Here is a 27,193-nt window from a genome sequence, read left to right on the forward strand (position 1 = left end):
CTGCTGCCAGTTGTCAGTCAGAATAGGAGGGAAGCCATGAGTCACATCTGCCATTATGATTCCGCATCTGCAGGGAACAATCTTGAACTTGGAGAGCTCACAGGGACTTTGTAGGGCATCCCAAATGTTTCCTGCATTCCCACACAGTTGTTCAGTTGGTTTAACCAAGTCCTCACCTGTGCAGGTAGCTCTTGGAAGCACTTCTTTCTCACAGCCCTGGAGGTCTGGAACCCACGGCTCTTCCCCTCGTTCCACCTGGGAGATCACATCAGGTTTCGAAACTGGAAACCCTACTGCAGGCAAAGAAAACCAGGGAGGTCAGTAGAATTTGTGGGATACTTGTCACAAAGAATAGTCCATGGTTTTAACTCCCAGCTGATTGTTAAGCAGTAACATTGCAAGGCCAGCTTCCTTGGCTCAAAGAGGCAGGAGAGTTATTATGATTATAAATCATATTCATTACATTAGTGCTAAGGAGCAACTAACAGTGGGTCCCCATTGTGTTAGGACAAGTACAAACACAGAATAGTAGATGGCCCATGCCCTGAAGAATTTACAATCTAAATACACAAGACAGGCACAGAATGGGATAAAGGACAGAACCCACTGTTAGAATAGAGATATTCAGGCCTGCCTGCAAAGCCTATAGTTTAAGAACTTAGGGGTATTTTTATCACTGAGATACTTACAGGAGTATGAAAACAAAGAATCAAAATCACTGTCTGTATTTGTAAGGGCCTTCTCTTACCGTGACAGTCTGAGGCCTTGTCCTTAGGCGAAGACCTTTGGCTAAGCAGCAGGGGCAGCCATAAGTTGGGAAGCAAAGGGTCACATCCTCACATACCAAACGAGTCACACAAATAAGGTGCTATTGGGCTGTGAGGAAGATGATCCTGTCCTGATAGTGTCCAGCACTACCAGATAAAGAAACAGATCTTAAGATGGTTAAAGAAAACTTAGTTTGATAGCTGACTGGTTTGGCAAGAAATCACTACTCAATGCTTGTGGTTGTGAAACTCTCATTTTTGTATTTTTTTATCTTTATGGCCAACGCTTTACAATGTTAATCAGTCTGATTCTCTAATTGTTTTTGTCTGCTGTATAATTAATTTTGCTAGGTGTAAGTTAATTAGGTAGTGGGATACAGTTGGTTAGAGAATTATGTTTCAATGTGTTAGGACTGGTTAATTAAATTTCAGTACAATGATTTGTTAAGCAAAGGTACAGCTGAGAATATTACTATACAAACTGAGTCAAACAGGAGGGGGAACAGGAACAGGGAAACAGGGCAAATGCTCTGCGGCATCAGAGCTCATAGACTCATAGATTCTAGGGTCAGAAGGGACCAATGTGATCATCTAGTCCGACCCCTGCACAAAGCAGGCCACAGAACACTCTCCATCCACTTCTATAACAAACCCCTAACCTATGTCGGAGTTATTGAAGTCTTCAAATTGTGCTTTGAAGATCTCAAGCTGCAGAGAATCCACTAGCAAGTGACCCATGTCCCACGCTGCAGAGGAAGGCGAAAAACCTCCAGGGCCTCTACCACTCTGCCCTGGAGGAAAATTCCTTCCCGACCCCAAATATGGCAATCAGCTAAACCCTGAGCATGTGGGCAAGACTCACCAGCCAGCACGCAGGAAAAAATTCTCTGCAGTAACTCAGATCCCATCCCATCCAACATCCCATCATCGACCACTGGGCATACTTATCTGCTGATAATCAAAGATCGATTGCCAAAATTAGGCTATCCCATCATACTATCCCTTCCATAAACTTATCAAGCTTAATCTTAAAGCCCGATATGTCTTTTGTCCCCACTAATCCCCTTGGAAGGCTGTTCCAGAACTTCACTCCTCTAATGGTTAGAAACCTTCATCTAATTTCAAGTCTAAACTTCCTAGTGTCCAGTTTATACCAATTTGTTCTTGTGTCTACATTGGTACTAAGCTTAATAATTTCTCCCCCTCCCTAATATTAATCCCTCTGATATATTTATAAAGAGCAAGCATATTCCCTCTCAGACTTTTTTTGGCTAGACTAAACAAGCCAAGCTCTTTGAGTCTCCTTTCATATGACAGGTTTTCCATTCCTCGGATCATCCTAGTAGCCCGTCTCTGAACCTGTTCCAATTTGAATTCATCCTTTTTAAACATGGGAGAGTAGAACTGCACACAGTACTCCAGGTGGGGTCTCATCAGTGCCTTATATAATGGTACTAACACCTCCTTACCTTTGCTGGAAATACCTCGCCTGATGCATCCTAGAACCGCATTAGCTCTTTTAACAGCCATATCATATTGGCGGCTCATAGTCATCCTGTGATCTACCAATACTCCAAGGTCCTTCTCCTCCTCTGTTGCTTCCACCTGATGCGTCCCCAATGTATATCTAAGCTTCTTATTATTAATCTCTAAGTGCATGACCTTGCACTTTTCACTATTAAATTTCATCCTATTACTATTACTCCAGTTTACAAGGTCGTCCAGATCTTCCTGTATGATATCCTGGTCCTTCTCCGTGTTAGCAATACCCCCCAGCTTCGCGTCATCCGCAAACTTTATTAGCACATTCCCATTTTTTGTGCCAAGGTCAGTAATAAAAAGGTTAAATAAGATTGGTCCAAAAACCGATCCTTGAGGAACTCCACTAGTAACCTCCTTCCAGCTGGTAAGGGGGACATGAGGAAAATGCTCTGCGGTGTCAGAGCAGATAAGTGGGACACGCCACCGAAGACCCCAGGCAACCTTAATCCTCTGGGCAGCCCCGGGTGACAGTCATTCTCTTGTCTCTGTTGGGTATTAGATTGATGTAGGTTACTCCCAGTGAGTCCTAAATGACCCATTCATATCACCCCATGACAGCTACGTGACAAAACACCTCACGTCTCCTGCTCTTTATAATCATAGCAATACCAATCCCAGCAGGAAACTGAGGTGTGTATTGGCATCATACAAGTATCACCAAAAGTCCCACCTCTATCTCACACACACTGCTCACAGCCCCTGGAGAGAAAGCAAAGCACAGGAAATGGACATTAGTCCAGCAAACACAGTGGAGGACAAGCTGCAATCCTCACACACTGGTCAAAAAGGAGACGCATGTGGGTCGCTATCCATAGAGAGGGGCTGGCTAGAGGCCTGATACCTGAGGGGCCATTCCTTGAGGAGACCATGGAGGCAAGTCCAAGGCTTAGCTACCCCTGAACTGTGACATTGCAAAAGCACATTTTGGGGAATTAGGAAATCTAGTGACTCAGGTGAAATGGGAGGGAGAATTAAACTCCCCCAGTGGGAGGAGAAGGCTGGGGAATTAAACGCTAACATTCAGGAGCAACAGCCTCTAATTCTTCTGGAAAAGGAGAATGTAAGAAACAAGAACTTGGCTACGTAACCTCAGGAGGGACAGGTTCAAAGATCCAAGGAGCCTGGAGGGAAGACAGCTTGTGGCTGCTGTAGATGGGGAGAGGGGGACAAGACTCTCTCCAAACCCTCACTCTTCTTGACCCTGCCCTGATTTTACGATCTACGAGCTAGTCTCACGTCTTGTGGGCAGTTTTATACTTGCTAGAGGTAAGATGCCATGATCAGAGTATTACTTATTATTTTGGAACATGTGTGGAGGCAAAGAGGTGAGCATAAAGAAATGGGTTATTAAGGGCAGGTTGACACTACAGCCGGGATTGACGCTCTGAGATCGATCTAGCCGTGGTCGATTTAGTGATACGATTTAGTAAACGTAGCCTAAGCTTGCTACAGTTCAGGGCCTTATATTAACTTGAGGCTTTGCGAGAGTGGTTATGCTGAAGTCTAGGATTTACCTGAGGTTTGGGTAGGGATTCAGGGTTAAAGTCTGGGATCCCCCACAGCTCTAGATCCCCAAATCTTTCCTCCCTCCCACTGACCCACCCAGCCCACTTCCTGGGTGCCCTTCCTCCACACTCCCGTCTCCTTTTTCCCATTACTCGCAGCCAGCACCACCTCCCGGCGCCTTGGGAGCTTCTTGTGTTCCCTCCTCATCCCTTATTACCTCCTTCCTCCCTGCTGCCTGCTAGTGTATGGGAGATAAGGAAAAAAAGGGGGACAAAGAAACTTGTCAAAACTTGAGTGATGAATAAAGGTATAAAGTTATTACTGCTCAGGTTCTTTAGAGAGCCCACAGCTTATAATAACCCAGGGGACAGGACTCCTTACCCAGCGAGGTCACTGTCTCATAGTTCTCCTGCATGACATCCCTGTAGAGGGCTCTCTGAACAGGGTCCAGAAGAGCCCATTCCTCCCTAGTGAAATACACAGCCACCTCCTCGAAAGTCACCGGATCCTGAAAGAACAAGAGTCCAACACTCAGGACCTGCTGCCCCACTTACAACCCCACTATTCATGGAACAGCAGCACCAGGTAAATGGAAGCTCCAGGAGGCACATGTTAACAGAGTCCCACCTCACCTTGCCTAGAGCAGCCAGGAGGAAGAGAGAACCTTTGTGTCTCCCAGCTGACAGACGGAAGCAGGGTCATCACATTTATCACATACCTACTAGCCAGAGCTTAATATAGGAGATGGGGCTGTCTCTGGAGCCTGCTGGTAGCTCCCTGGTAGGAATCCCAACACTCTCCAAATTAAATATATGGAAGAAAGGGAAAGTCAATAGTAAAGGATAGAAGTTCGAAGTTCAGAATTGTAGAAAGTTGCCAAGGGAAGCTATCAGAAATCAATGATCAACCATTGATCGAGGGTTAGAGGGCACAGCAGTTCTCAGAAGCCCCCCAGACTGCACCCCGGGGTGACAACCCATCACAGGCTAAAGTACACAAGTCTCAGCAGTTTTGTCACATCCTGTCCCCTCTTTTTCTCCACTAAAGATATTTCCTACCTCCCACCACCTCTAGCAGATCCCACCAGTGGTGAGCTTCAGCCGGTTCGCATGAACAGGTTGTGAAATTTACAAGCCTTTTTAGAACAGGGTGTTCCAGGACAACTGGTTCCAAAAAAGCTTTTAAATTTAACAAAGGCTCGGGTAGTTGTCCACCCAGCCCTCAGCCCACCTCCCCCTCTCCTCTGAAAGCTCCATCCTCCTTCTCCTCCCCATCCCCTGCTTCCTGCGAATCAAATGTTCTCGGGAAGCCTGAAACAAGCAGCAGGCAGGTAACCTGGGCCGAAGGGGGGGGGAGGGAGCGGCGCGCGTGGCTCAGTCCTGCTCCACCTGAGTGGCTCCCCCTTGCCCTGGCCGAGCATCCCAGCCGGGTCCCATCTAAGCACCCCTGGCTCGGGGCTGGTCCCGGCCAAGCGGCTCCGACCCAGCCCAGCTCAGGCCCCGCAGCACCGGTCCCGGGCGAGCGGCTCCAGCCCGGCTCAGGGAGTTGGGTCCTGCGGCGCCAGTCGCGGTCCCGGCAGAGCGGTCCCAGTCCTGGCCCCAGGCAGTGTGGTCAGGGGGCAGGGAGCAGGGAGGGGGTGTTTGGTGGGTTGTGGGGGGTGGATAGGGGTCAGGGCAATCAGAGGGCAGGGAACAAGGGAATTGAAATGGGGGCAAGGGTCCCAGCGAGCTGTCAGGAAGGAGCAGGGATTTGATGAGGTGGTGGGGGGCAGTCAGGGAGAGAGAGAAGGGATGGTTGGATGGGGCAGAGGTTCCGAGGGGGCATCAAGAATGAGAGGAGAGGTTTGATGGGGTGGCAGGGGGCAGTCAGGGACAGGGAAGGGGGGGATGGATCAGGGGTCCCTGGGGGGGCGTGTCAAGGAACAGGGGGGGTTGGATGGGGCACGACCCCCAGGGGGGGAATGAGCCCCTCGTGAAGTGAGGAGAAAGGAACCTGTTGTTAATATTTTGGCAGCTCATCACTGACTCCCACCCTCCTATACATTTAACGCTTCTCTCCCTCCAAGCAGAACCCACCACCAGCTCCCTGAGAATCCCTTACATGAGCCAGCTCCATTGCAGCCATTGCCTTCCCCCTGGGAGGATGGGATGATCTGGAGCAAAACGTGGACGTTATTCTGTAGCCTGCCAGGGTGAGAAGGGCAATGTGAGAGCATTCACACAGGGTTTCTGTCCTTTCCACATGTCGATTCCCCCCAGGATTTCCCCTGCTAATGGACATTCTAGGTTCTGCCACACTGGGAAGCACAGAGTGACCTTATTCCAGTACAGGCCTAGTCCCCTCCTACCAGGGTGTAACCCTCTGACACATGGTGAAACCCACCCAGCAGCAGAGTCTCTCTGTTACACTTATCAAGTTTGCAGGTGATACCAAGCTGGGAGGGGTTGCAAGGACTTTGGAGGATAGAACTGAAATTCAAAGTCATCTGGACAAACTGGAGAAATGGTCTGAAGTAAATAGGATGAAATTCAATAACGACAAATGCAAAGTACAGCGCTTAGGAAGGAACAATCATACAAAATGGGAAATAACTAACTGCCAAGGAAGGAGTGCTGTGGAAACGGATCTGGGGGTAATAGTGGATTAGAAGCAGAATATGAGTCAACAGAGTTACACTTTTTTTTGCAACAGTAAGTATCATTTTGGGATGTATTAAGCAGGAGTATTGAAAACAAGACACGAGAAGTAATTCTGCCGCTCTACTCCGCAGTGATTAGGTCTCAACTGGAGTAGTGTGTCCAGTTCTGGGGACCACATTTCAGGAAAGATGTGGACAAAATGGAGAGAGTCCAGAGAAGAGCAATAAAAATGAATAAAGGTCTAGAAAACATGGCCAATGAGGGAAGATTGAAAAAACTGGGTTTGATGAGTCATAGACTCATAGGTCAGAAGGGACCAATATGATCATCTAGTCTGACCTCCTGCACAAGGCAGGCCACAGAACCCCACCCATTCACTTTTATAACAACCCCTTACCCAGGACCGAGTTATTGAAATCCTCAAAATTGGTTTTAAGACCTCAAACTGCAGAGAATCCACCAGCAAACGACCCGTGCCCCATGCTGCAGGGGAAGGCAAAAAACCTCCAGGGCCCCTGCCAATCCACCCTGGAGGAAAATTCCTTCCCGACCCCAAATATGGCGATCAGCTAATCCCTGAGCATGTGGGGCAAGACTCACCAGCCAGCACCCAAGAAGGAATTCTCTGTAGTAACTCAGTTCCCATCCCATCCAACATTTCCCTGCAGAGCATTGAGCAGTCCCATCTTGGTGGTAATCCAAGATCAATTGCCCAAATTAACGATCCTATCATAACATCCCCTCCATATACTTATCAAGCTCTGTCTTAAAGCCAGAAAAGTCTTTTGCCCCTACTACTTCCCTCGGAAGGCTGTTCCAGAACTTCACTCCCCTAATGGTTAGAAACCTTCATCTAATTTCAAGTCTAAACTTCCTAATATCCAGTTTATACCCATTCGTCCTCGTGCCTACATTATTACAAAACTTAATTAAATCCTCTCCCTCCCTAAGGTTAACCCCCCTGATATATTTATATAGAGCAAGCATATCCCCCCGCAGCCTTCTTTTGGCCAGGCTAAACAGGCCAAGCTCTTTAAGTCTCCTTTCATAAGGCAGTTTTTCCATTCCTCGGATCATCCTAGTAGCCCGTCTCTGAACCTGTTCCAGTTTGAATTCATCCTTCTTGAATATGGGACACCAGAACTGCACACAGTATTCCAGATGGGGTCTCACCAACGCCTTATATAATGGTACTAACACCTCCTTATCCTTGCTGGAAATACCTCGTCTGATGCATCCCAAAATCGCATTTGCTTTTTTAACAGCCGTATCACATTGGCGACTCATAGTCATCCTGCTATCAACCAATACCCCAAGGTCCTTCTCCTCCTCTGTCGTTTCCAACTGATGCGCTCCCAACGTATATCTAAAATTCTTATTATTAATCCCTAAGTGCATGACCTTGTACTTTTCACTATTGTATTTCATCCTATTTCTATTACTTCAGTTTACAAGGTGGTTCAGATCTTCCTGAATAGTATCCCTCTCCTTCTCTGTGTTAGCAATAACCCCCAGCTTTGTATCATCCGCAAACTTTATTAGCACATTCCCGCTCTTTGTGCCAAGGTCAATAATAAAAAGGTTAAATAAGATCGGTCCCAAAACCGATCCTTGAGGGACTCCACTAGTGACCTCCTTCCAGCCTGACTGTTCACCTTTCAATACGACCCGCTGGAGTCTCCCCTTTAACCAGTTCCTTATCCACCTTACAACTTTCATATTCATCCCCATCTTTTCCAATTTGACTAACAGTTCCCCATGCGGAACCGTGTCAAACGCCTTACTGAAATCTAGGTAAATTACATCTACTGCATTTCCTTTATCTAAGTAATCCGTCACCTTCTCAAAGAAGGAGATCAGATTGGTTTGACACGATCTACCTTTAGTAAATCCATGTTGCAATTTGTCCCAATTACCATTGACCTCTATGTCCTTAACTACTTTCTCCCTTAAAATTTTTTCCAAGACCTTACATACTACAGACATCAAGCTAACAGGCCTATAATTACCTGGATCACTTTTATTCCCTTTCTTAAAAATAGGGACTACATTAGCAATCCTCCAGTCATACGGCACAACCCCCGAGTTTATCGATTGCTTAAAAATTCTCGCTAACGGGCTCGCAATTTCACGCACCAGTTCCTTTAATATCCTCGGACGGAGATTGTCCGGGCCCTCCGATTTCGTCCCATTAAGCTGTTCAAGTACGGTCTTTACCTCGGTTGCAGTAATATTCACATTCCCGTTTATCATCCCTCCATCATCGCTAGACTCCTCACTAGTCTTACTAAAAACTGAGGCAAAGTACTTGTTTAGATGTTGGGCCATGCCTAGGTTATCCTTAACCTCCATTCCATCCTCAGTGTATAGCGGCCCCACTTCTTCTTTCTTTGTTTTCTTCTTATTTATGTGGCTGTAGAACCTTTTACTATTGGTTTTGATTCCCTTTGCAAGGTCCAGTTCAATGCGGCTTTTAGCCTTCCTCACTTTATCCCTACATGTTCTGACCTCAGCAAGGTAGCTTCCCTTACTGATCCTGCCTTTCTTCCACTCCCTGTAAGCTTTCTGCTTTTTTCTAATCCCCTCTTTGAGTTGCTTGCTCATCCAGTTTGGCCTACAACTCCTGCCCATGTTTTTTTCTCCTTTCTTGGGATGCAGGCTTCCGACAGTCTCCGCAGCTGCGACTTAAAGTAATTCCAGGCCTCCTCCACATTTAAATCCTCAAGTTCCTCCGTCCAATCTACTTCCCTAACTAATTTCCTTAACTCTTTAAAATTAGCCCTCGAGAAGCCAAAAACCCTTATCCGAGATCTACATTTGTTTATCCTTCCATCTAGTTTGAACTGAATCAGCTCATGATCACTCGAACCAAGGTTGTCCCCTACCACCATTTCTTCTACGAGGTCCTCACTGCTCACCAACACCAAATCTAAAATGGCATCCCCTCTCGTAGGTACTTCAACTACTTGATGAAGAAATCCATCCGCTATCACATCCAGAAAAACCTGGCCCCTATTATTCTTGCAAGCACTCGTCCTCCAGTCTATATCCGGGAAGTTGAAGTCCCCCATAATCACACATTTCCCCTTTGTGTTCACTTCATTAAAGAGGTCTCTATCCATATCCAAATCAGATCCCGGCAGTCTATAGCACACCCCAAGCACTATCTCAGGGGAAGCTCTAGTTGCTTTTTTACCCAGTGTGATTTTTGCCCAGACAGACTCTGTCTTACCCATTCCATCACTTCTTATTTCACTACAGTTAATCTCATCATTGATGTACAAGGCTACTCCACCACCTTTGCCTTTCTTCCTGTCTTTTCTAAACAGCACATAGCCTTCAGTACCCGTGCTCCAGTCATGAGTACTATTCCACCAGGTTTCAGTGATCCCTATAATATCCGGTTTCACTTCCTGCACCAGTAGCTCCAGTTCCTCCATCTTGTTACCAAGGCTCCTTGCATTAGTGTACAGACATTTTAATTTTCGGTGTTTGGCGTCAGTGACATTCTTTCCCCCGTCGTGCACAGACCTTCTACCAACAGCATCACCCGTTACTCTGATTTCTAGTCCACTATTCCGCCTTAGATCAATTCCTTGGTCCGCAAGGGTATCCCCTCTCACTTTGTTTACTTCCCTCTCCAGGTTATATTCCGGCGTGGAGGTCTCCTGAACATCTCCCAACCATCTCCCCCAACTTCCTAGTTTAAAGCTCTCTTGATAAGGTCGGCGAGCCTCCATCCTAGAATTCTATTTCCCTCCTTGCTTAGATGAAGTCCATCCTGAGCGAACAGTTGTCTATCCATAAACGCTTCCCAATGACCGTACATCCCAAAGCCCTCCTTATAACACCACTGCCTGAGCCATCTGTTGATCGCCACAATCTTGTCACTCACTGGAGAAGACTCAGAGGGGACATGATCACAGTTTTCAAGTACATAAAAGGCTGTTACAAGGATGCTGGAGAAAAATTGTTCTTCTTAATCGCTGAGGATAGGACAAGAAGCAATGGACTTAAATTACAGCAAGGGCAGTTTAGGATAGAGATTAGGAAAAAAACTTCCTAACTGTCAGAGTGGTTAAGCACTGGAATAATTTGTCTAGGGAGGTTGTGGAATCTCCATCATTGGGGATATTTAAGAGCAGCTGGACAAACACCTGTCAGGGATTGTCTAGATAATATTGAGTCCTGCCTTGAGTGCAGGGGACTGGCCTAGATGACCTCTCGAGGTCCCTTCCAGTTCTATAATTCTATGAACCAAAGGCCAGAGAAGAGCAGAATCAAAGGAGTCACTCTGGGGAATTCCCCCTGTCACTGTTCCCAAGGCAGCTCTCTCAGGTTTACAAAGCTGTTTGATGCTCCAGCCTTTATACAGTCTCTCCTGGCAGTGCCCCTTTCAAGGGCTGGGCCTAGTTTTAGCTTTTGGGAAGCGTGACCCCTGGGGCTCTGAGACTGGGCCTTCTTGCCTCAGAACATCTTGTTTCTTTCTGTGGCACCCCAGTGAGTCCAAATGAGTAGATACTCTTGACAGAGACTGTGAATTTAAGAACGTCAGAGCTGCCCACTGCATCAGACTAATGGTCCATCTGGCTCAGTGGCCAATGCCAGGTGCTTGAGAGAGAATGAACAGAACAGATAATCATCAAATGATCCACCTCGTCACCCATTCCCAGCTTCTGGCAAACAGAGGCTAGAGACACCATCCCTGCCCATCCTGCCTGTGACACTGGCAGATGAGGTGTTAGCTCTTGCAAAAGCCCCCATGTCTTCATTGAACAGGGAGAAACACATAGCTGGAATCAGTCTGACTCACCTCTGTTAGTATTAGGGACTAGGATTATAAGAATGCGTTTACACTTTATTGAATGCTTGTGAGTTGCTGCCTGGGTTAATATCTGACTAACTGCATTGTGAGCCTCTGTGGCTCTGTAAATCACCAGACAGGAGAGAGATTTTACCTAGGTGAAGTGCTGACTGGCAACCGAATGCATTACATCCTGCCTGGCAGGAAATGTTTATCAACACCAGAGAGACTATTATGCAAAGTTAAAGACGACAAAAGATTAAGACCCAATCCAGTTACAGGACTGAATCGTTATTTTCCTAGCACATGGGACAGTCTCCGCTGAGGGGGAGGTGAGATGGGGAGGGGGTACAAAGGGGAAAGTTGTTGTACCCATGTTGGTCCCAGGATAGCAAAGAGGTATTTTTAATTGGTTCTAAAAAAATTACCTCACCCACCTTGTCTCTCCAAGAGATCTGAAAGTGGCAGAAGGAGACAAACAGGAAGACAGAGCTCAGGACTCTAAACCAAACATTTCAAACCCCTGGAAGAAACAACATTTCCCTTCTGCCCTTGGGCATGTTTGTATCCTATATGAGGGACCACCCCATTCCCCTCACAGCAGCAAAGAGAGACTGCAGCCAGCCCCAGATGGTCTTTCCCAATCCTGGCATGTTTGTTGTGACAGTTTGTGTGTGGCGGGTGCACGGGCTGGGTACAGCTGGTCCCATCTGCAGATCGGAAAGTCAGGGCAACTCTAGCACAGCTTGGGGACTGTGGACAGGGGGAGCAGTTCTGGAGCTGGGCCTCTATCTTCTCTAGCTCCCATGGCACATGGCTCTGACAGCATAAAGTGGGTCCATCACTGCAGGGGAAGATTGGGGTAGTGTCTGAGATCAGGGTGAGAATTGGAGGGGGGTCCATGCTCAAGAATGGGGGATGGAATTCACCTCCCCACCCCTCTGCAGAGCTCAGCAACTAGGGCCTTATCCAGTGAAGTGAATTTCACTCTGGGTGACTTTGAGTCAGCCACGGAAAGATCCTTGTGCCTTCAGTTCCACACTGGCCAGTCAGCTCTCTCCTCAGACTGCTGGGGGCAGCCAGGGATAATTAGTGAGTTTGAGAATTAGAAGATGAAAATTCACTAAGAACAATGATATTTGTGTGTTTATTATTAAATCCCCAGACACCCACCAATCCCCGTCCTCCTTCCGATGAGCTATAAGTATCTAAGGGACTCAGCTACTGATCCTGCAGTCAGTTCCTGCCCTTCCCACTTTCTAAAGCAGCACTTTTAACAACAAGGCAGGGAAACATGTAAATACTTTGAACCAAATTCCAGAAGCTGCTGAGCATGGAGAAGTTAAAATGAAACCAAGGTTCAGTCTCTTCAGGGACCTGGCTCCTAGTGCAAAATTACAGACACTCCTCGGAAATCTGAAATGGCCACTTCATAACTGATAAAATGTTATTTATCTGTTCACTTCTGGGAATTATCAATAAGAGAAACAACCCAGTGATGGTGATATCCTGAGGAAAAGATCTCATGTGTCTTTAGATCATACCAATTTGTAATCTGGAACTATATACACTAAAATGCCTAATTCGTAGCCCTATGGCGATTGCCTGGTGTCACTACACGGCAGAATTAAGGTTGTTGCCTTAGTTCTGAATTTCCATCCCCTAGCATATTGCAATTGCTGTTAAGTGGGTTTGACAAAATTCATTCTATTTATTTCTTTTAATTTCAATAAATAGCAATATTTATGTTTAAGTCCTTTTTTTAATGTTTACAATTTCAATGTTCAGAGATGTGGGAAGTTATGGGGGTCGTCAGACAACAATTGTTTAATAACAGTAACTGTTGAGATTCCAAAAGTCAAACCATATAACTGTTCAAAGAGAAAGTGTCAATGTCACACTCAAAATATACAGTGTAAATATCCTTAAATCAAACTCGACTTTCTCCAGAAGCATTTCTGTATATTACCTATATAAATATGTTTTCATCTGTGTGTGCACAGAGAAATTAACATTTACTGCAATTTATTCATAAAAATCTAATCATTTCAAACATAATTTTAAGTAATGAAGTACTTGAATTCTTTCACTTCCTAGACTGGAATGTTTCATTTCAGGATAATTTCACCCTCCCTGTGATGTATTTCACTCTCAGTGCCGTAACCCCCTCACAATGTAGCTCCTGTCTAGGAGCTCTGCTGAAGCCAGTGACATTATGACCAGGTGACACACTGACATGAGCAGAGACACATGGGGAAGGGTGGAGGATGAGGTAACATGGAGGCTACCAGAGTTGAACGTGGCCCTAAGAGCAAACGCCCTCTCAGTCTCTCCTCTCTCCCACCCCCCAGAGTCAGTAATCCTGAGAAATCGTTCCCTGAAATCTAAATAGCCCCAGTTCGAGAGACAGTGATTAATGCAGGTACCTTAGAGGCTGCAGCGTCAACCCCCTGCCTGGATGAGGAGGGTGAACAATTGCAGTAGAAATTGGTTAGGATGGGAGAGGGCACAGCTGACATTGGACTGGGAGCTGAGTTGACCAAAAGGCCAGAACTCATGGGGGGTTTGGGAGAATCAACAGGACTGGGTAGAGGCATTTCAGTGTATTTTCTTCATTAACCATTCTGCCATGTATTTAATTTAGAAACTTTTCATTCCCATCTAAACACCTTGGAGCTAAGCTGGGTTGATGCATTTCCACTTACAGTGGTACAGTTTTAATTAGGTGTTTAATCAGAAGCTTATGCAACACAAAGCGGTCAATAATGGGTGTGCTTTCATTCATTAACTTGACTGTATGCTGTGCAGCGCTTTTAAAAAAAGATGGTGTGAGGGAGTGTCAAAATTTTAGGCCTTAAGAAATAGTAAGTAGGTATCAGTTCATTTCTTTCCTAATTTTAATGTCAGTTTTGAATCAGTATTAATACTATGTTGTTTTAACAGCAGTAGGGTCCATTTGCATAATTGTTTGCAAGATTTCATTGGATACTGTAAACCAGTCGTCTTCACCTTTTATTCTGAGATTCCTAAATACAACCCAGCGCACCTCTCCTGAAAGACTGCAAGCCCTGGCCGGTGACATGTTCCTTAGAGAGCAAACACCTGACGAGCCCTTTCGCCCTAAAACGCGCATTTGGCTCTTTGACATTGCTTTATCCAACCCACCAGAAAATGCTAGAGGGAACCCGGTCATTACAGCCGACCTTCACTAGGTACAGTTCTACCAGCTATGGGCCAACATTCAAATAGTTCTGTTTGTTTTATCTTTCATTCAGCTTTGCAATTAATAGATCCCATTTAAAAACTGGAAGTGAAATAACTGAAGCAAGATAAGAAGAGAGCAGCGTTGGGCATAAGTGTGGGGAAACAATAAATGGAAAGAACCGACTATGCAAAAAGGAACATCGCAAACTATCAGAGCCCCAGACGCCCGTCCAACAGAACCCACTCCAGCCAGGCATATCAAGCTGGGTCCCTGAAAAATCGCCCAGCCCATCTGGCAGTGAACGCTGCGTGTTCCAGCCAGAGCTATGGTGTGTGCGTCTGCTCTGCTGACGTGCTGCTTTGGTACGGAAGGCACCATGGCCACAGGGAGCAGAGACATGGACTCGTACATAACACAATCCCAGATACACCTCCAATGTCACACCCCCACACCTCCCCACTGTCTGCCATCCCCTCCCCTACCTCCACATGGCCATTCTCAGCCTATTGCTAACACTTCTTCCCAGCCTTCAGCACAATAAATAAATAAAACATGGTGTTACAAAAGGTAGATCCTGCCAGAGAAACCTGATCTGGATGTCAGTAAGGTTTTTGACACAGTTCCACATGGGAAACTATTTGTTATATTGGAGAAGATGGAGATTAATATGAGAATCGAAAGGTCAATAAAGAATTGGTTAAAGGGGAGTCTACAAGGAGGTCATACTGAACCGTGAGTTGTCAGGCTGGACAGAGTTACTAGTGGAGTTCCTCAGATCAGTCTTGGGACCAATCATACTCAACACTTTTATTAGTGATCTTGGCACAAGAAGTGGGAGTGGGACACAAAGCCGGGAGGGATTGCCAATATGGAGGAGGACAGGAAAATCATACAAGAAAATCTGCATGTCCTTGAAAGCTGGAATAATAGAAATGGGATGAAAATGAACAGTGCACAAATTCTAATTGCATAATTTTGCAATAAGCTGGGGATTTATCAATTGAAGTGACAGAGGAGGAGAAAGACCTCCAGGATAATTATGAGCTGCCAACGTGATGCAGTCATGAAATAGGTTAATGCCGTCCTAGGATACATCAGGTGAGGTATTTCCAGCAGATACATGAAAGGGTTAGTACTGTTATACAAAGCACCGATGAGACCTCATCTGAAATACACCTCTACCTTCTGCCCTTAAAGTCGTTGTGTCTATAAACTGTGCTTTGTGTTGCACAGACACCGATGGAGATCAGGGCCCCATCGTGCAGCACATGGCAGAGAGTCTGACTGAGATCAGCACCCCCATTTTGCTGGGCACTGCACAGAGAGGGACAGTCCTTGCCCCAAAGAGATCACAATCCAAGGAGACAATGGGTAGGAGGAAAACAGAGGGGGGCTGTGACTTCCCCAAGGTCACCAAGCAAGTCAGAGACAGAGCCAGGAACATACCCCGTTAACACCAGAGCCACATCACTCACAGCCTGGAAAGGTCCCCACACCCCATTGTATTAGGCTGCAGGAAGAGGTGGTTTGTCCATGGATGCACAGGCTGTCTTGGCAGGGCAGCTCAGCTGCAGTCCCTGCACACAGCTGGGTGTGTGTGTCATAGGTCAGGAGAAGTCAGTGTCCAGTCCTGTGGGGCTGTGTTCCTGGCTCATACCTCCAGCACTCACTGCTGCCCCTCTTTTACCAGCTGCACTGGTCAGCCAGCCCCAGGCCTCTATGAGGTCACTGTCCCTCCCACTCCACCACTTCAAACCTTCAAACAGGGACATGGTGCACCGGTGTCAGAGTGCACTAGTGTAAAGTCTGTCTGTACTAAGAGTTTGCACCAGTGCCTAAAACACCAGTGTGGCAGAGACCTTCAGTGCCCAAAACAGCAGTACGGTGGCACTAGAACTGGGATCTAGTTCTAGCTCTGTCACAGACCTTGCACACATCAATGATTCTCCTCCCAACTTTAGTCTTTTTACCCAGCTATCCACTCACTGGGGTCTCCCCTCTCTCCAGAGCTCCTCACAACTAAAATCTGTGTGCGTGTCACCAGAGCTGAGCTAGTTCAGCTCTGGAATAGTCTTACAAGGGGGGCTGTGGAGTCTCTTTCCCTGGAAGTTTTTAAGAACTGGTAGGACAAACCTCTGCCAGAGATAATCAATATATACTTGGTCCTGCCTCAGCAGAGAGAGCTGGACTTGATGACATCTTGAGGTCCTATCTAGCCCTACATTTAAAGGATGCTATGCGATATATACGTATAAAACATACAGAGAAAAACCACACAACAACATGATGTCAGGCCGATCAAAAAAACAACAACAAAACAAAAAACTACACTGCATAGCATAAAATGACACAATACTAAGGAGAAGAAAGCAACACAATGCAAACTAACACATCTTAGGAAAAAAGTACACAATGCAAAACAACAACTCAAACCAAGATAACACAGACACCAAAGAAGCTAAGGCAAAACAACGCATCATAAAACTATGCAACATAATGTGGTGCATCATAGTTCCAAAAGGCACCATGCAAAATAGCTCAGCATAGAACAGGACACAGCACAAGAGAGAATTATTTCAGTGTAGACCTGGAAGGGATCTTGAGAGGTCGCCTACTCCAGCCTCCCGTGATGAGGCAGAACCAAGTATCCCTAGATATTCCCAGACTGGTGGATCTCTAACCTGGTCTTAAAAATCTCCAGTGAAGAAAATTCCACAGTCTCCCTTGGAAGCCAATGCAAGGCAAACACAGACCAGAACAACACTGTACACACACATGCTGGGCTTGTGGATAAGGGCAGAGGGAAGACCTGAAACAATCTGGGTTCAGTTCCCACTTTTGCCCCATATTCTCCATGCAAACTTGAGCAAATTACTTTAGCGCTCTGATCTTCAGTTTCCTCATCTGTAAAATTGAGAGTCGCCTCTCACAATTGGCCTACCTAGCCTTTGAGCTTTTTGTGGCAAGGTCTATCATTGTGGGCATGTCTACACTGCAGTCAGACACCGGCGGCTGGCCTGTGCCCACTGACTTGGGCTCACATGGCTCAGGCTGTGGGGCTGTTTAATTGTGGTGTTGATGTTCTGGCTTGGGCTGCAGCCCAAGGTCTGGCACCCTCCCACATAGCAGGGTCCTACAGCCTGGCTCTAGCCCGAGACAGCACATCTATACTGCAATTAAACAGCCCCTTTGCCTGAGCACCGTGAATCTGAGTCAGCTGGCATGGGCCAGCTGGGGGTTTTAATGGCAGTGTAGAGATACCCTTGGTGTCTTTTCTGCACCTGTCAGAATGGGGACCCTGATCTTGGTCAGTGTCTGTGCAGAGCCCTGCACAACAGGAAGCCTGATCTCAGTTGGGGACTCTGCAACTCCCAGCATTACAGGATCCCTGATTTTGTTTAGAGCCCCTGCAGGAACTGGCAAAATGTGGGGACAGGATCTCTGTCAGGGTCTGTGCAGTGCACAGTACAGTGCTGGGGTGTGATCTTCGTTAGGGTCAGTGCCATACCAGGCCCAACGGGGATATAGATCTCAGTCGAGGTCTCTGAAGTGCCCAGAACAATGGAGGCAGCAGTTTGGGTCACAGTCGTGCGCTGCCTGGCACAAGGGGGGCTGTGATCTCGGTGCAGGTCTCAGTTTTACCTGGCACAACAGTGGGGTCTGATCTCACCTGGGGTCTCTTCAGTGCCTGGCAGAACAGGGTCCAGATCTCAGCTGGGGTCTGCACAGCGCCTGGCAGAACAAGGCCCAGATCTCGGGGTCTATTCAGCACCTGGCAGAACAGGGCCACGCTCAGTATGATAAGAGCCCTGATCTCAGTAACACACCTGGAGAGAAAAGTGGGAAGATTTTCGAGAATTCAATATCAGTATTTCAGAACTGAGGAGAAAATGAGGCACAAACTAAATATTTGCCAATATAAGGGACAAGCATCAATATGTGTGGAGATTTTATGTCACCATTCAACAGTTCAAGAGAAAAGAGGGGAAATTGGAGGGGATTATACAGGGATATTGAATCAACAACAGGATGGGACGGCTTCTTCTTGCCTCACACTCACAGGGCCAGGAGGGAGCCCTGGGTGATGTCTTTTCACAGGGGAAAGGAGCGGGGCTGGAGTCAGAAGGTCGCTGGCTGTAGGGAGGAGCTGGCAATGGGGTCTAGGAATGTGACTAGCTAGTGATGGGTGGGAGGGAGAGGAGTAGCTGGACTAGAAAATTTGGGGCTTGGCCATCTCAATGGGGGACACTTGCTCCTCCCTCCCCTCCCACGCCCTGTTGCCAGCAGAGAGGGGGCCCCCCCAACCCAGAGGTGTCCCTGTCTCAGGCCCCCCCAGCCTCTGCCCAGCTCAGAAATCACTCGGGGGAACCATTTCCCACCCACACAAGGACAAATCCCTGCAGGTGAAAATGGGGGAAACACCCCAAACCTGAGATCTGAACTGGCCATTGGCGAAGGGCAGAGAAAATGGGGCACAATGGGGGAGGGGAACAGGGAACTTCTCAGGGGTTTGGGGGAGGGGGGGTCACCCTGGGTGCTGCTCGTTGCTCTCTAGGGAGAAAGGGGGCAGGGCGGGAGAGGAGGGGGGTCCCCACGGGGGGGCAGCGGTAAATCCGAGGGGATCTCAGCCCCCCCCTTTCTCTCCCCGCTCCTCGGGGGTCACCTGCTCTTCTCTCCCCCCCCCCATGTCCGGGCTGCACGGACATTTCCCCCCCGCCCCTTTCCCAGCCCCCGCCGGGCCCCCCGGGGGGTTAATGCGGGACTCTCCCCCTCCCCGATCTGCGCATGCCCAGAGCCCCCACGGCACAAACCCTTCTACGGCCCCGGGAGAGGCTCCAACGGCCCCGCGCGAGCCAGGCAGAGCCGGAGCGGCACGCGCGCATTTGCACCTCGGCTTGTTCTCGCCCACCCAGCGTCACTTCCGGTCCAGGGAGAGTCAGGAACTACATCTCCCAGCCTGCCCCGGGGCCAGGCAGACCGTCTCCCCGCCCCTCCTCCTTTTCCCTCGCTGAGAGACCGGCCCCCCCCGCCTTTTCCCGGGGAGCGGTTTAATACAGCGGCAGCGCTGGGAGGGCTTGTGACCTCTAAACAGCCGCCAATCCCCAGCCCTGACCCCCCCAGCGCACCCCAAACTCCCAGCTCCCCCCCAGCCCTAATCCCCCCAGCGCACCCCAAACTCCCAGCTCCCCCCCAGCCCTGACCCCCCAGCGCACCCCAAACTCCCAGCTCCCCCCCAGCCCTGACCCTCCCAGCGCACCCCAAACTCCCAGCTCCCCCCAGCCCTGACCCCCAGCGCACCCCAAACTCCCAGCTCCCCCCAGCCCTGACCCCCCGAGCGCACCCCAAACTCCCAGCTCCTCCAGCCCTGACCCTCCCAGCGCACCCCAAACTCCCAGCTCCCCCCCAGCCCTGACCCTCCCAGCGCACCCCAAACTCCCAGCTCCCCCCCAGCCCTGACCCTCCCAGCGCACCCCAAACTCCCAGCTCCCCCCCAGCCCTGACCCCCCCAGCGCACCCCAAACTCCCAGCTCCCTCCAGCCCTGACCCCCCCAGCGCACCCCAAACTCCCAGCTCCGCGCCAACCCCAGCCGCTCCACCCCCCGCTCGGCTCTGACACCCCAGATCCACTCTCCGGCTCCCCCTCCCCTCGCTCCCGGGCCCAGCCTGGGCTCCGAGCTCTGCAGCCGAGCCGCGCTCCGGCTCCTCCTGCAGCTCCCGGCCCCGCCCGTGACACTCGCCCCCGGCAGCCCCGCTCCGGCCGCGGGGAGCTCGGGGATCCCCCCCCGGGCAGGGGGTGAGCCGGGCCCGGCACCTCCCGACAGGAGCGTGTCCGCCCCACGCGTATTCCCACCCCCTCGGGCCCTGCCCCCGGCCTCACCGCGCGGGCTGCAGGGCTGGAGCAGCCCCCGCGCTGCGCTCCCGACCCGGCCACGGCCCCGCTGCCGGTGTAACGGGGCAGAAACTGCACCTATTGCCAAACCGGAGAGTTGCTCAAAGTGTCGTCACACCGGCACAAAGGGGCGGGGCGACTCCTCCCCGGGCCTGGCCCTGCCCCCGTGGCCCCACGCAGGGGGGTTGGACACGCGGGGACCCGCCTCAGCCCGGAGGGGGCAGGAGAGGGGCTGGGGCTCCCCAGGGGAAAAGCAGGGGCGGGGGCTGGTACTGCTGAACCATCAGACTAAGGAGCCCCCGGCTGAGAGTGCAGCGAGCACGTGTCAGTTCAGCGCTGGAGATGGGACCCAGCACGTGTCAGTCACCTGCCTCTAAAGCCTCTAAATCCCCTGGGCACCGCTCCCCAGGCCACAGCTTGGGAGCTGCCCTGGGAATAGATCCTGCGGGAAATCCCTTCCCCCCCTCTGCTAGCTTGTGTTTGTTACAGCCCTGGAAATAACCCGCTGCCTGTGTGCCCCGCAGAGAACAGAGGAGCAAATTCTCTCCCTGTTCACCCTTCCACAGCCATGAAAGGAAGGAATAAACCCCCAGCAGCGCCCTGCCCCACAGAGTCCCCCCCGTAAGGAGAGAGATGTGCAGTGACTAGGGCTCCAGCTCAGCGTCACCAGGTTTATATAACTTTTGGTGATGCCCAGAATGGGTCCAAATCCTGCTTCCTTCCTTGCCCTCGTACTACCCCATAAGCTCTGGGAGGGAGTTTGGGTACATGAGGTGCAGGCTCAGGGATGGGCAGGGTGTAGGGGGGGCGGTGGCAGCCTGTGGGAGTGAATTTGGGTGCAGGAGGGGGTGCGAATTCTTGGAGGGAGTTTAAGTGCATGAGGTGCATGCTCGGGCTGGGCAGGGGGTTGGGAGGCAGGGGAGGCAGGGGGCGGACCCTGGGAGGGAGTTTGAGTGTGGGTGAGATGCAGGATCAGGGCTGGATCAGGGGGTTGGGGTGCAGGGGGGGCAGTGGCAGGCTCTGAGAGGGAGTTTGGGTATGGGAAGGATGTGGGCTCTGGGCTGGGCCAGGGAGTTGGGGTGCAGGGGGGTGGTGATGGGCTCTGGGAGGGAGTTTGGATGTGGGCGGGGTGCGGGATCTGGCCTGTGGCAGAGAGTTAGGGTGTGGCACCTATCTTGGGCAGCTCCCAACAGTGACCCATACCCCCATCTGGCAGCAACTCCCACATGAAAGAGCCATGGGGGACGTGGGTCTCCTGGCACCACTGCCCGCTGGCACCACCCCTGCAGCTCCCATTGCCGCAGTTCCAATGGCAGAGTTGGCACTTGGGGTGAGGGCAGCGTGCAAGAGACACTCCCCACGGGGGCCATAGGGATGTTCCAGATCCTTCTGGGAGTGGTGTGCCGTGCAGAGCGAGGGTGGGCAGGATTCTGCTTTAGTCCCGCTGTGCTGCCGGTAGTGGTGGCAGGAGCCCCTGGGCCCTTTCAAATCGCCCGGGGCCAGCTGCTCAGGCTTTCTGACTTTCTGATGAGGAAGCAAAGGGAAGGCACATGTGCCCCCATGAGCAGTTCTGGGGAGTCTTTTGGGGACTCCTGGAGTAGGCAGCAGAGAGGTGCAGCCTCACCACCGAGTCTGTTTCACTGGAGGAGAGTAGGGGCTGCAGGCTGATCTCCCACCTCTGTGCATCCAGCAGCCTGTGCTCCCCTCTGCCATGCTGGAGCCTCCACATTTATTTAGTGACAAATAAAATTTGCAGAAATTTAAAATATTGTGCACAGAATTTTTTTGGTGCAGAATCTCCTCAGGAGTGAGACTGACTCAAGGAACCTCCTTGGATTGTCACTGCCTGGTTAACCCTTCAGCCACCACACCAATGCACAGAGAGTGCCAAGCCCTACTGCTGTGTGGGGTTGGGGGCTGCCCACCATTTCCCCTCCACCCAGTAATTTCCTGGCTGCACAGAGACAGTTCAACCCCCCCACAAGCGTGTCCCACTGATCTTCCCGTCCCTACAACTCCAGCTACTCCCCTCCCTGCCTGATGGAGATGGAACGCTGAGCTCTCTGAGCTTCAGTTTCCCCATCTGTAAAATGGAGAGTCGCCTCCCGCCATTGGCCTATTTAGCCCTTGAGCTTTTTGGGGCAACGCCTCTCTGTCCCTGTGGGCATGTCTACACTGCAGTCAGACACCGGCGGCTGGCCCGTGCCCGCTGACTTGGGCTCACACGGGCTCAGGCTGTGGGGCTGTTTAATTGCGGTGTCGATGTTCTGGCTGGGGCTGCAGCCCAAGTTCTGGCACCTTCCCACCTCGCAGGGTCCTACAGCCTGGCTCCAGCCTGAGCCCAGACATCTACACTGCAATTAAACAGCCCCTTTGCCTGAGCCTGGTGAGCCTGAGTCAGCTGGCAAGGGCCAGTGGGGGGTTTTAATGGCAGTGTAGAGATACCCTTGGTGTCTTTTCCGCACCTATCACAATGGGGACCCTGATCTTGGTCAGTGTCTGTGCAGGGCCGTGCACAACAGGAAGCCTGTTCTCAGTTGGGGACTCTGCAGCTCCCAGCATTACAGGATCCCTGATTTTGTTTAGGGGCCCTGCAGCAACTGGCAAAATGTGGGGGCAGGATCTCTGTCACGGTCTGTGCAGTGCCCAGTACAGTGCTGGGGTGTGATCTTTGTTAGGGTCAGTGCAATGCCAGGCCCAACGGGGACACAGATCTCAGTCGAGGTCTCTGAAGTACTCAGAACAATGGAGGCAGCGGTTTGGGTCACAGTCGTGCGCTGCCTGGCACAAGGGGGGCTGTGATCTCGGTGCAGGTCTCAGTTTTACCTGGACAACAGTGGGGTCTGATCTCACCTGGGGTCTCTTCAGTACCTGGCAGAAAAAGGCCCAGATCTCAGCTGGGGTCCCTGCAGCGCCTGGCAGAACAGGGCCACGCTCTGTACGATAGGAGCCCTGATCTCAGTCACACACCTGGAGAGAAAAGCAGGAAGATTTTTGAGAATTTGAAATCAGTATTTCAGAACTGAGGAGAAAATGGGGCACAAACTAAATATTTGCCAATATAAGGGACAAGCATCAACATACGGGGAGATTTTATGTCACCATTCAACAGTTCAAGAGAAAAGAGGGGAAACTGGAGGGGATTACACAGGGATATTGAATCAACAACAGGATGGGACGGATTCTTCTGGCCTCACACTCACAGGGCCAGGAGGGAGCCCTGGGTGATGTCTTTTCACAGGGGAAAGGAGCGGGGCTGGAGTCAGGTCACTGGCTGTGGGGAGGGGCTGGCAGTGGGGTCTGGGAATGTGACTAACAGGTGATGGGGAGGGAAGAGTAGCTGGACTAGGAAACCTGGGGCTGGGCCGTCTCTATGGGGAACACTTGCTCCTCCCTCCCCTTCCTGGCCCTTCCCCCGCCCTATTGCCAGCAGAGAGGGGCCCCCCCCTGCCCAGCCCAGAGGTGTCCCTGTCTCAGGGCCCCCCCAACCTCTGCCCAGCTCAGAAATCACTCGGGGGAACCATTTCCCACCCACACAAGGACAAATCCCTGCAGGTGAAAATGGGGGAAACACCCCAAACCTGAGATCTGAACTGGCCATTGGCGAAGGGCAGAGAAAATGGGGCACAATGGGGGGAGGGGAACAGGGAACTTCTCAGGGGCTTGGGGGAGGGGGGGTCACCCTGGGTGCTGCTCGTTGTTCTCTAGGGAGAAAGGGGGCAGGGCGGGAGAGGAGGGGGGTCCCCACGGGGGGGCAGCGGTAAATCCGAGGGGATCTCAGCCCCCCCTTTCTCTCCCCGCTCCTCGGGGGTCACCAGCTCTGCTCCCCCCCGCCATGTCCGGGCTGCACAGACATTTCCCCCCCGCCCCTTTCCCAGCCCCCGCCCGGCCCCACGGGGGGTTAATGCGGGACTCTCCCCCTCCCCGATCTGCGCATGCCCAGAGCCCAACGGCACAAACCCTTCTCCGGCCCCGGGAGAGGCTCCAACGGCCCCGCGCGCGCCAGGCAGAGCCGGAGCGGTCCGCGCGCGTTTGCAACTCGGCTTGTTCGCGCCCAACCAACGTCACTTCCGGTCCGGGGAGACTCAGGAACTACATCTCCCAGCCTGCCCCGGGGCCAGGCAGACCGTCTCCCCGCCCCTCCTCCTTTTCCCCTGCTGACAGACCGCCCCCCCCCCCCCGCCTTTTCCCGGGGAGCGGTTTAATACAGCGGCAGCGCTGGGAGGGCTTGTGACCTCTAAACACCCGCCAATCCCCAGCCCTGACCCCCCAGCGCACCCCAAACTCCCAGCTCCCCCCCAGCCCTGACCCCCCAGCGCACCCCAAACTCCCAGCTCCCCCCCAGCCCTGACCCCCCAGCGCACCCCAAACTCCCAGCTCCCCCCCAGCCCTGACCCCCAGCGCACCCCAAACTCCCAGCTCCCCCCAGCCTTGACCCCCCAGCGCACCCCAAACTCCCAGCTCCCCCCCCAGCCCTGACCCCCCAGGGCACCCCAAACTCTCAGCTCCCCCCCAGCCCTGACCCCCCAGGGCACCCCAAACTCTCAGCTCCCCCCAGCCCTGACCCCCCCAGCGCACCCCAAACTCCCAGCTCCCCCCAGCCCTGACCCCCCCAGCGCACCCCAAACTCCCAGCTCCCCCCAGCCCTGACCCCCCCAGCGCACCCCAAACTCCCAGCTCCCCCAAATCCCAGCCGCTCCCGCCCGCCCGGGACGGACACTCACCCCCCGCAGCCCCGCTCCGGCCGCGGGGAGCTCGGGGACCCCCCGGGCAGGGGGTGAACCAGGGAGCCGGGCCCGGCCCCTCCCCACAGGAGCGTGTCCGCCCCACGCGTGTCCCCACCCCCTCGGGCCCTGCCCCCGGCCTCACCGCGCTGCCCCGCGGGCTGCAGGGCTAGAGCAGCACCCGCGCTGCGCTCCCGACCCGGCCACGGCCCCGCTGCCGGTGTAACGGGGCAGAAACTGCACCTATTGCCAAACCGGAGAGTTCCTCAAAGTGTCGTCACACCAGCACAAAGGGGCGGGGCTGCTCCTCCCCGGGCCTGGCCCTGCCCCGCGGCCCCACGCAGGGGGGTTGGACACGCGGGGACCCGCCTCAGCCCGGAGGGGGCAGGAGAGGGGCTGGGGCTCCCCAGGGGAAAAGCAGGGGCGGGGGCTGGTGCTGCTGAACTATCAGACTAAGGAGCCCCCGGCTGAGAGTGCAGCGAGCACGTGTCAGTTCAGCGCTGGAGATGGGACCCAGCACGTGTCAGTCACCTGCCTCTAAAGCCTCTAAATCCCCTGGGCACCGCTCCCCAGGGCACAGCTTGGGAGCTGCCCTGGGAATAGATCCTGCGGGAAATCCCTTCCCCCCCTCTGCTAGCTTGTGTTTGTTACAGCCCTGGAAATAACCCGCTGCCTGTGTGCCCCGCAGAGAACAGAGGAGCAAATTCTCTCCCTGTTCACCCTTCCACAGCCATGAAAGGAAGGAATAAACCCCCAGCAGCGCCCGGCCCCACAGAGTCCCCCCCGTAAGGAGAGAGATGTGCAGTGACTAGGGCTCCAGCTCAGCGTCACCAGGTTTATATAACTTTTGGTGATGCCCAGAACGGGTCCAAGTCCTGCCCTTCCTTCCTCGCTCCCCCCGCCCGCCCTCCTAAAGCTCTGGGAGGGAGTTTGGGTACATGAGGTGCAGGCTCTGGGATGGGCAGGGGGTGGGGGGAGACGGTGGCAGCCTGTGAGAGTGAGTTTGGGTGCTGGACGGGGTGCGAGTTCTGGGAGGGAGTTTGAGTGCATGAGGTGCAGGCTCGGGGGCTGGGCAGGGGGTTGGAGTACAGGGAAGGTGGGGGCGGACCCTGTCAGGGAGTTTAGGTGTGGGCGGGGTGGGGGATCTGTGCTGGGGCAGGGGGTTGGGGTGCAGGGGGGCAGTGGCAGGCTCTGGGAGGGAGTTTGGGTGTGGGTGGGGTGGGGGATCTGCGCTGGGGCAGGGGGTTGGGGTGCAGGGGAGCAGCGGCAGGCTCTGGGAGGGAGTGTGGGTGGGGTGGGGGATCTGCGCTGGGGCAGGGAGTTGGGGTGCAGGGGAGCAGCGGCAGGCTCTGGGACGGAGTTTGGGTGTGGGTTCTGGGCTGGGGCAGGGAGTTGGGGTGCAGGGAGGCGGTGGTGGCCTCTGGGAGGGAGTTTGGGTGTGGGTGGGGTGGGGGATCTTCGCTGGGGCAGGGGGTTGGCGTTCAGGGGGGCAGTAGCAGGGTCTGGGAGGGAGTTTGGGTGTGGGATCTGGCCTGTGGCAGAGGGCTAGGGTGTGGCACCTATCTTGGGCAGCTCCCAAAAGTGACCCACACCCCCATCTGCAAGCAACTCCTACATGGAGGAGGCCTCGGGGGCGTGGGTCTCCTGGCACCACTGCCCGCTGGCACCACCCCTGCAGCTCCCATTGCCGCAGTTCCAATGGCAGAGTTGGCACTTGGGGTGGGGGCAGCGTGCGAGAGACACACCACATAGGGGCCATAGGGATGTGCCAGATCCTTCTGGGAGTGGTGCGCCATGCAGAGCTAGGGTGGGCAGGAATAGTTTTAGTCCCGCTGTGCTGCCGGTAGTGGTAGCAGGAGCCCCCGGGCCCTTTCAAATTGCCCGGGGCCAGCTGCTCAGGCTTTCTGATGGGGAAGCAAAGGGAAGGCACATATGTCCTCATGAGCAGTTCTGGGGAGTCTTTTGGGGGCTCCTGGAGCAGGCAGCAGAGAGTTGCAGCCTCACCACCGAGTCTGTTTCACTGGAGGAGAGTAGGGGCTGCAGGGTGATCTCCCACCTCTGTGCGTCCAGCAGCCTGTGCTCTCCCCCGCCATGCTGGAGTCTCCACATTTATTGA

General features: G+C 52.3%; 2 protein-coding genes across 41 annotated transcripts in view; one reads left to right on the plus strand and one right to left on the minus strand.

Moving 5' to 3' along the window:
• Positions 1–27,193, plus strand: part of LOC127039391 (zinc finger protein 501-like) — a 298,864-nt gene that overhangs the window by 260,122 nt on the left and 11,549 nt on the right. The gene's annotated exons all lie outside the window — the stretch shown is intronic.
• LOC127039339 (zinc finger protein 135-like) overlaps positions 1–27,193 on the minus strand; it is a 1,030,205-nt gene that overhangs the window by 245,477 nt on the left and 757,535 nt on the right. For 2 of the 29 annotated variants that reach the window (XM_050932787.1, XM_050932786.1), the window contains exons 1-4: positions 18,134–18,166; positions 5,916–5,998; positions 4,197–4,323; positions 177–293 (exon numbers count right to left, since the gene is read on the minus strand). In XM_050932787.1, the coding sequence (XP_050788744.1) occupies positions 177–293; positions 4,197–4,323; positions 5,916–5,939 (268 nt within the window). In that variant the 5' untranslated portion in view covers positions 5,940–5,998; positions 18,134–18,166. The other 27 variants (XM_050932776.1, XM_050932775.1, XM_050932794.1 and 24 more) reach the window with 25 other exon arrangements.

Source organism: Gopherus flavomarginatus, chromosome 23, assembly GCF_025201925.1.
Source record: "Gopherus flavomarginatus isolate rGopFla2 chromosome 23, rGopFla2.mat.asm, whole genome shotgun sequence".
NCBI classification, from domain to species: domain Eukaryota; kingdom Metazoa; phylum Chordata; order Testudines; family Testudinidae; genus Gopherus; species Gopherus flavomarginatus.